At 37.8% G+C, this 9,648-nt stretch overlaps 1 protein-coding gene across 1 annotated transcript in view; it reads right to left on the bottom strand.

The window, feature by feature from the left end:
- The window catches only part of SMC1B (structural maintenance of chromosomes 1B), a 73,249-nt gene that overhangs the window by 46,204 nt on the left and 17,397 nt on the right, over window positions 1-9,648 (bottom strand). The window contains 4 exon segments of the mRNA XM_011934798.1: window positions 2,267-2,452; window positions 6,256-6,463; window positions 7,307-7,389; window positions 8,970-9,110. Of these exon segments, the coding sequence (XP_011790188.1) occupies window positions 2,267-2,452; window positions 6,256-6,463; window positions 7,307-7,389; window positions 8,970-9,110 (618 nt within the window).

Genomic DNA, 9,648 nt, shown 5'->3' with positions numbered 1-9,648 from the left:
AAAAAAAAAAAAAAAAAAAAAAAAAAAAAAAAAAAAAGAACATGATGAACTACATCCCACCATGGGTTTTGGTAATATTTTTTAAAAACAAAAACTTCATCAAAAGCCAGAAGACGTAATTTCCAGTTTCAACTCTGTCACTAACTAGTCAGGATAAAACAATGCATAGGAAGTGTTCCACAAGACACTTTCAAAATCATAAAATCTAGTGGAAAATAATGCCCATTTAGATATGTGTCAAGAGAGCAACAAAACACTATGCAATTTTAAAAAACTGCTTTTGGGCCAGGCGTGTAGCTTACGCCTGTAATCACAGCACTTTGGGAGGCTGAGGCAGGTGGATCACCTGAGCTCAGGAGTTCAAGACCAGCCCAGCCAACATGGTAAAATCCTGTCTCTACTAAAAATACAAAAATTAACCGGGTGTGGTGGCAGGCGCCTGTAATCCCAGCTACTCAGGAGGCTGAGACAGGAGAATTGCTTGAACCTGGGAGGTAGAGGTTGCGGTGAGCAAAGATTGCGCCATTACACTCTAGGCTGGGCAACAAAGAGTGAGACTCTGTCTCAAAAAACAAAACAAAACAAAATAAAACAAAACAAAAAAACACAAAACACTTTTGACTTAAATGATCAGGAAAGCCTTCAGACCTTCTTAGTCATGACTTTTAGGGTGGGTTTACAACACATCACAAAAGTATCTACAATGTATTACCAAAATCCAGCAAGTATGATCTCACTTTTTAATAAAACAAACAAAACAAAGAAGAAAACGTATATACAACCAAAATGTGTGTGTGTACGTGTGTGTATATACACTTGGGAATATATAGTTATATAAATTGAGTGTATGGAAGCAATCTAAAGTTGTTACTATTAAGGAATCAGGCATTATGAAGGGGTAGGAATATTCCCTTTATATTTGATACACTTCTGTATAAGATTTTTTAAAAAATGAGTTTGTATTGAAAAGAATCTCAAGTGAGAAATAAGTAAAACAGGATTCTAACAGGCAGATGAGTTGGGGTAAAGAATTTCAGTGAGCAGAAGGTAACAACAGTGTGGAAATACAAAAGGGAGGTCTGGACCATGAGTAGCACCAGCCAGTATTCGCTGAGCCCCTCCTCTGTGCAGATCTTATGCCAAGTGCTTTACATGTAACAACTCCTTGTAGGAATCCAATAAGGTAAGAACTAATTCTTCCATGTCCACACATGGAAAACTGATACTCTTAATTTTTCTGATACTCAGAAAAATTAAGAATAGGCCAGGCGCGGTGGCTCACACCTGTAATCAAAGCACTTTGGGAGGCTGAGGCGGGTGGATCACCTGAGGTCGGGAATTTGGGACCAGCCTGACCAACGTGGAGAAACCCCGCCTCTACTAAAAATACGAAAAAAAAAAAAAAAGAAAAAGCCGGGTGTGGTGGCACATACCTGTAATCCCAGCTACCCGGGAGGCTGAGGCAGGAGAATTGCTTGAACCCGGGAGGCAGAGGCTGCAGTGAACCAAGATCACGCCACTGCACTCCAGATTGGGCGAAAGAGCAAGACTCCATCTCAAAAAAAAAAAAAGAAAGAAAAAAGAAAAATTAAGAATAAATTAGTAAGAGCTAATTAGAAGTAGGGCTGAGATTCAAACTCAGAGCAGTCTAGCTCTAAGGCATGTGCTTTTAACTACTATGAAGACTGCCTGCAATTCAGGGTCTTAACTGGTGAACCAAAGAGAACATTTTCTTGAGTAGTCAATGAATAATCACTGAAGGATATCAATCATGATATGACAGAGTTCCTGCTTCACCAATTTAGACTCAGGATATGTCAAGGTATCTCAACACATACCTCAAGGCTCAAAATTTAGCCTCTTCCACAAAGAGCTAACACACTGGGTCAAATATTTACAATTAAGACTGAATTGGCATTTCACCAACAGACCATACATCTTATCCATTTCCTATACTTTGCTATATAGGACAAAATACATTGCTGGCTAATAGGTAGAGTGGTGCACTGCTAGTGCAATGAAATCAAAGGTAGAATTCTGTAAAAACTAGATAAGGAAGAAATGATACGACGTCAAGAAAGAGAATAGCCACTTGATATTATTCTTTGCTTGTCAATATATTTAACACCAGCTATTTAAATGAGTGCCTAACTGACATACAAGCTACAATTTTTTTCAATCACTATCATAGTTTTAGGCAATAAGATCATTCTTTAAAAGACAAGATTTTTATCACTATAAATACCAGGCATTACAAAGTTCTTACATCAAGGTAATCTAGAGCGAGGAATGTCTCAGGTTCAGCTCTTTCCTCTTTCAGAAATCGAATACAATCTTTTGCTACCTTTTCAGAGGCTACAACAATGGCAATAATGTACCGGCCAAAAAGTTTAGTAACAGCCAGCTGGTATTTCTTATGAATAGGATGACACAGGTCAAGTAGTCTTCCAAACTTAGCAGGTTTTGAAAAAGGAGAGAAAAATAGATATATTAGACTGAAATATATAATTCATTGCTTTCTAATGTAACAAAGTAGCAAAGACAAAAACTAATTTTACAAAATTACATACATCATAATTAATAGAGTTTTATTCAAACAGACCTAAGTTTCATTATGCAATGTCCATCTAGCTATGTAACACTTCATTTAAAAAAAGAGTAATAGTGACTAGCCTTACCAAAATATTAAAATAGTTTCTAAAACTACATGATTAAATACTAATTTATTCCCTTATCTATTAAACAAGAATCTATAAGGGACCTGCTATTGCAGGTACTGAGCTAGGCGCTGGATAAAACGTTAATGAACAAAGTAGATACCTTCTGACCTCACAGAATTTTCACTCTAGTGAGGAAGATGTAAATAATCAATAATCACACGTATGTACAAAATGGAGCTAGACACTGACAAAGTAGAGAGTGCTCTGAGAATATTTAACAGGGACCAGGTTGGCATAAGAAGTCTAGGAAGGATTTCCAGCTGGGCGCGGTGGCTCACACCTGTAATACCAGCACTTTAGGAGGCTGAGGCAAGCAGCTCATGGGGTCAAGAGATCGGGACCATCCTGGTCAATGTGGTGAAACCCTGCCTCTACTAAAAATACAAAACTTAGTTGGGCGTGGTGGTGCGCGCCTGTAGTTCCAGCTGCTCGGGAGGCTGAGGCAGGAGAATCACTTGAACCCAGGAGGCGGAGGTTGTGGTGAGCCGAGATCACGCCACTGCCTCCAGCCTGGCAACATAGCAAGAGTCTATCTCAAAAAAAAAATAAAAAAGAAAAAAGAAAAGTCGAGGAAGGATTTCCACGAAGTGTTACTTGATCTGAGACCTGAAGAATGGTCAAGAATGTATTAAATTGAAGTTCAAAAACTTTACTAGAAAATGTTTGGATGTCAAGCATCATGTATCAGTGGTCTCTAGAATATCTGAAGGTTTAATTTTCTGTCTTTGGACTCCTTCCTCCATTTGTTAGGTTCTACTTCAAGAATACCATTTTCCTGTGATAAAACATCACTGTCTTTGCTCTGTTTAAATATCTTTGACTTTTTCTTCTCCATTAATTTGTGATTATCTCAAGCCTTTCTTCAGGGTCAATAATTTGATTTTCAGTTGTGTAATCTATTAATATTTGCTACTTTTTTTTGTTTTTTTTTTTAAAGAGATGAGGTCTTGTTATGTTGCCCAGGATGGTCTCAAACTCCTAGGTTCAAGCTATCCTCCTGCCTCAGTCTCCGAGTAGCTGAAACTAGGTGCACACCATCACGCCTGGCAGCTACTTCTAATTTATTAACATTTCCTGCTATTAATGCTTCTAATTTGTTAATTTGTCTATGTTACTTATTACTTACATGCTAACTATAATTATTCAGTAATAATGCCTATTCTTGATTTGTTTTCACAGCTTACATTTTCCTTTTTATCTTATTGTTTTACCTCATATTTGAATCTAGTTTCATAAATTCAAGTTCTTATTAAATTGCCCATAGTGCAAAACATTTACAGGGGATTTTGTTCTGTAACCTTCTAGACTGGGCTCTTTGACTTCTAAATGTTTTTAAATAGTTTCTTCCTCTTTGTTATTACATGTACCTATAGCTGCCACAGTGATTTTTTTCACTTTGCTTATGTTTAATGTGAGTAGCTCTGTTCAGATCTTTGATTTGCTATGGTGGATAATTTTCTTAATTCCTTTTCTCACAGAACTGAGACAATTACCTCCTCTGAGCAACAGTTGATAGAGTAAGTATTTCCTATTCTGTTTGCTTTCTTGTAAGGGATTGGATGGTAGGGGCAAGTGAGAACTCACCTAAGACTTTTTAAGAACACACTTCATTTAAGTACCTGAATTGTCTCTCATTGGAGTTTTTAATTAATATCCCATACCAAGTTCTTCTACTTTGAGGGAGGAGGACAAATCCCATCTAGAAAACAGGGCTTCAAAATGGCCTCCCAATTTTAAAGCCCTAGTGAGACCTAGGATCTTCACTCTCATTAGAGAGCATATAAGCTTCACGTTCCCCAATTCACCAGTGTTTTTTTGTTGTTTTTTTGTTTTGTTTTGTTTTTTGTTTTTCTGAAACAGAGTCTCACTCTGTCACCCAGGCTGGAGCACAATGCTGCAATCTCAGCTCAATGCAACCTCTGCCTTCCAGGTTCAAGCAATTCTCCTGCCTCAGCCTCCCAAGTAGCTGGGATTACAGGCGTGCACCACCACGCTCTGCTAAATTTTTTGTATTTTTAGTAGAGACAGTGTTTCACCATGTTGGCCAGGCTGGTTTCAAACCCCTGACCTCAAGTGATCCATCCACTTTGGCCTCCCAAAGTGCTGGGATTACAGGAACCCAGTTCACCAGTTTTTAAATCTAACTCTCTCCAGTTAGAAGAGGAAAAGGAAACAAATACATGTGAGTTTGCTTCTTGCTAGATCAAGGAATACTAGGTGAGAATTCTCAGGAATTAGTCAATTCATCAGTTCAGCTTCTGTGGAGTTGAGAAAAAGCAATGCTATACTTCAATATTTTTTTTTAAATCCTAGATTATCACCATTTTCTAAAGTTTACGGCATCAGGTAGATTTTTTTTTTTAACTAGTTGTGTGTGTGTGTGTGTGTGTGTATGTGTGTGTGTGTTTTACTAGCTTTTGTCATTTGGATAGGAATTGGGGGATCCAGATTTTGTGACCTAGACTTACTCCTACATCATTATCTGGAAGTCAAAACCAACATTTAAGAGTCAGAAAGTCAAAACAGACACTATAAAGGAGATGAAGATGGGTGGTCAGAGAGATAGAAGGAAAACCATGGAAGTGTAGATATGGAGGCCAGTGGTAGATGTTTCCTTTTTTTGGGAGACAGTCTCACTCTGTCACCCAGGCTGGAGTGCAATGGTGTGATCTCAGCTCACTGCAACCTCTGCCTCCTGTGTTCAAGCGGTTCTCCTGCCTCACCCTCCAGAGTAGCTGGTATTACAGGCGCCTGCCACAAAGTGCGGCTACTTTTTGCATTTTTAGTAGAGACAGGGTTTCACCATGTTGGCCAGGCTGGTTTCAAACTCCTGACCTTAGCTGATCCACCTGCCTCAGCCTCTCAGAGTACTGGGATTACAGACATGAGCCACTGCCCTGGTCAGTAGGTGTTTCAAAATAGAGCAGTGGTTACCAGTTTCAAATGCTGAAAATAGGCCATATCACAAAATAAGGACTGCACAGTATACACTGATGTTAGTGACAAGAGGGTCAGATGCCACCTCGATACAAAGGAAAACAATCTTGTGATGCTGACACCCCAAGCAACAAGTGATATTGTATTTTGGCTAATGAAATACACTAGCAATACCGGATGCACAGTCATACTCAGAGAATAAAAATATGCCAATCATGTCTGCTGAAAAAATATTTCAAAAACAAATAAAATCATGAAAAACATGAGGTTCAAGGCTATGTGTCTGGGGGGCTCAGGTTACTTCACAGCATCCAAGTCCTTTTGGGGATACTGGCCACAATTTGAACTTTCTGAGTACTACGTTCATGTCATGCTTCTCCCCAATAATTACGTACCTACAGCTACTACCGGAAGTTTTACCCTAATCATTTACTGTTACATTTTAAATATAAAGAGCCAAACCCAAAATTTAAAGATGTCTAAAATAATATTGCTTTGTAATAATGGTAATATTTCTAATCCCAAATGAGAAGATACTGTTGTAAGCAAACAGCAAAGCTTAGTTTTTTTGTTTAAATTAACTATTCATTCTCATTACCACAGAATCTGGGTACAGTCTTTTAAGATGTTCCAGAACCTCTGCTCTCTTTTGCTGACGTTTTCCCTCATGGGTATCAATCCCAGCGTTCTGCAATTCACTTCTAATAAGATTCAATTCTTCATTAACTTCAGACATTCTTGATTTTGTTTTTTCAATTTCATCCACTAGGGTTTCCTCTTGCTGTTTTTTCTCTTTCAAGCAATCCCTACAAAATAACAACAAATTATATAGCAAAATGATAAACCAAAATTTAGGAATTACCAGGTACAACATACTCTTGTCTGGCATTGCAGGGGAATAGAGCAGTGCTCTATCAATTTTTAAAGGGTAAAAAATGCAATAAAGCTGACACCAAACATGGGCAAAAAAGATTTTGCTCATTCTTCGTTGATTTGAAAAATGTGGCTGGGCCAGGTGGCTCACTCCTGTAATCTCAGTACTTTGAGAGGCTGAGTGGGTGGATGGCTTGAGTCCAGGAATTTGAGACCAGCCTGGCAACATGGCAAAACCCTGTCTCTACAAAATACAAAAAAATTAGCCAGGTGTGGTGGAACACACCTGTAGTACCAGCTATTCAGGGGGCTGAGGCAGATGGATCACTTGAGCCTGGGGGTGGGTGTAGGTTGCAGTAAGCCATAATCATGCCACTGCACTCCAGTCTGGGCGAGAGTGAGACTCTGTCTCAAAAAAAAGAAAGAAATATATAAATAAGAAAGCTGCAAAGGGTGCAGTGGCTCACACCTGTAATCCCAGCACTTTGGGAGTCCAAAGAGGGTAGATTGCTTGAGTCCAGGAGTTCAAGACCAGCCTGGCCAACATGGTGAAACTCCATCTTTACCAGAAATACAAAATTAGCTGGGTGTGATGGCATGCGCCTGTAGTCTCAGCTACAGGCTGAGGTAGGAGAGTCACATGAGCCCCGGAAGTTGAGGCTACAGTGAGCCATGATTGTGCCACTGCACTCCAGCCTGGGCGATGGGAGTGAGATCCTCTCTCAAAAAAAAAGAAAAGAAGACAGCTGCAAGAAATTTTTTTTTACTCTACCTACATGCATGTCTTTGTATACTCCTCTAACTTCTCTATTCGTTTTTTATGATCTTCTATTTGTTCTTTTATTTGTTTTAGATTTCCCTAAAAGAGGAAATGAAGTCTAAAATCAATTACAGCAATTCCAAACCAACAAAATTACATGCCTAGAACTTACTATAATATTATAAGCTGTTATAAATTTGAAAGATGTCAAATATAATTATATGAAAACATATCAAAGCAAATTACAGATCAGAGTTCAACTCCTGACTCTTACCATTTGCTAGATATTTGATCTCTAGCGATTTCTCTCTGTAACTTAAAACTTCAAGGAGATTATTTTCAAATATCTGTATAGTTCTTATCCCTAACTAATTCACTCAACAAATATATTAGGTTGGTGCAAAAGTATTGCAACTACTTTTGCAACAACCTAAATATATTCACTGGCTACCATGTGATAGGAACTAGAGGTACAGAAACAAGCAGGAAAGAGTCCCTGCCCTCAAAGAACTAATGCCTAGTAGGAGAAACAGACAATTAAATGAGTAATTATACAGTAGAGTGGTATTGTGTTATAATAATATAGGGACCTATAGGGCAACTAATAGGCTTGCGGGTGAGGATTTCACAAAAGTTTTATTCTATTCACTTTATCATTAAATCCAACTGGAGACTACTACAAGTCTTCTTCACCTGTCTGCAACTACATATGTTCTTCTTACTGTTTTTTTGTATCCAAAAGACAACAGCAATTCAACCAACACTTATTGACATCTACTAAGTGCAAGGTTTACAATGGACACAATTAGAATCCTGCCTTTAATAAGCTTCCAGTCTAGTAGAGAGGTACCAATTAATTGTTTTTTTATGCAATCTGATAAAAGCCCTTAGATATAGATAAAAAATTGGCCCAGCACGGTGGCTCAGGCCTGTAATCCCAGCACTGTGTGAGGCTGAAGCAGGCGGATCACCTGAGGTCAGGAGTTCAAGACCAGTTTGACCAACATGGAGAAACCCCGTCTTTACTAAAAATACAAAATTAGCCGGGCATGTTGGCGCATGCCTGTAATCCCAACTACTCAGGAGGCTGAGACAGGAGAATCGCTTGAACCTGGGAGGTAGAGGTTGTAGTGAGCTGAGATGGCGTCACTGAACTCTAGTCTGGGCAACAAGACCGAAACTCCATATCAAATAATAATAATATTAATAGGTAGTTATATGAGGAAGAAATTATTTTTGGCTTTTTTAGGAGCTGGGATATAAAGAAAAGGAGGGACAGGGAAGGCTTTGCAGTGTTGGTAACTCTAGATTTTAATACGTAAAGATAAATAGATTATTCCAAGAAGAAATTAGCATGCACAAAGTCAAAAATGTGCAATGTGTATTTTCATAAATCAGCATATAATTTTATAACATATCAATTATGCAAATGTTTTAAAAGTAATTCCTGCTATGTTACCACCTTTGTTTTTCTCCTTGCACAAAATACCCTCTTCTACTCACAGAACTATTATAGATTATGCCTTTTATATTTGTATCTTCATCTGCCAAATCATGAAATAAATGAAATGAGGCAGTATAGTGTAAGGTTAAGGAGATTCATTCTGGAGACAGGTACAATAAGGAAATAAAATTTCATTAAGATTAATTCTAAATCATTACTGTACAACCCAAGATACCTGAACTTCTCCATGCCTCCTCTTTTCAAACGCCAGTCTTTCTTCGTCTGTCTTCTGTTCCCATTGCAGTTTTTCCAGTTGTTGAGTCATCGTAGCTACTTTCTTTCTTACTTGTTCCTTAAGTTCTTTATAACGATCCAGCTGCATAAACAGTATTGAAAAATTGCCAAGTCACCTTAATAATCATGACAGCAAATTCTTTGTATGAAATCCTGTACTAGAAGATAATTAATCTTCCCAAAAGCTTTATATAAATTAAATCATAATCGACCACCTGCCCAGGGAAAATAATGTGAGCATGAAAGCTTCCTTTTAAAAAACTATTTATTATTTATTTATATTTGAAACTGTTATTTATTTTTATTTTGCTCTGTTGCCCAGGCTGGAGTACAGTGGCACAATCATAGCTCACTGCAGCCTTGGCCTCCTAGACTCAAGTGTTTATCTTATTATTCATAAGATAATTATTTTTTCCTCTCATAAACACCTAAAAGATACATGTGGCTTTGAGGAGACATGATCACTTAATTGACAAGAAGGAAACTAATTACTTCAGGTGCTTTAAAATGTTCAGTGATGAATTAATCTCTAACTTATTATACAAGATTTAATTATAATCAGTAGATGGCAAAAACACGTAATTGACAACCACTTTTTTTTTTTTTTTTTTTTTTTTTTT

Source organism: Colobus angolensis, unplaced genomic scaffold (genome assembly GCF_000951035.1).
Source record: "Colobus angolensis palliatus isolate OR3802 unplaced genomic scaffold, Cang.pa_1.0 Scaffold138, whole genome shotgun sequence".
NCBI lineage: Eukaryota > Metazoa > Chordata > Mammalia > Primates > Cercopithecidae > Colobus > Colobus angolensis.
The sequence above is the reverse complement of the archived record's forward strand: the minus strand, read 5'-3'. Positions and strand labels throughout refer to the sequence as shown.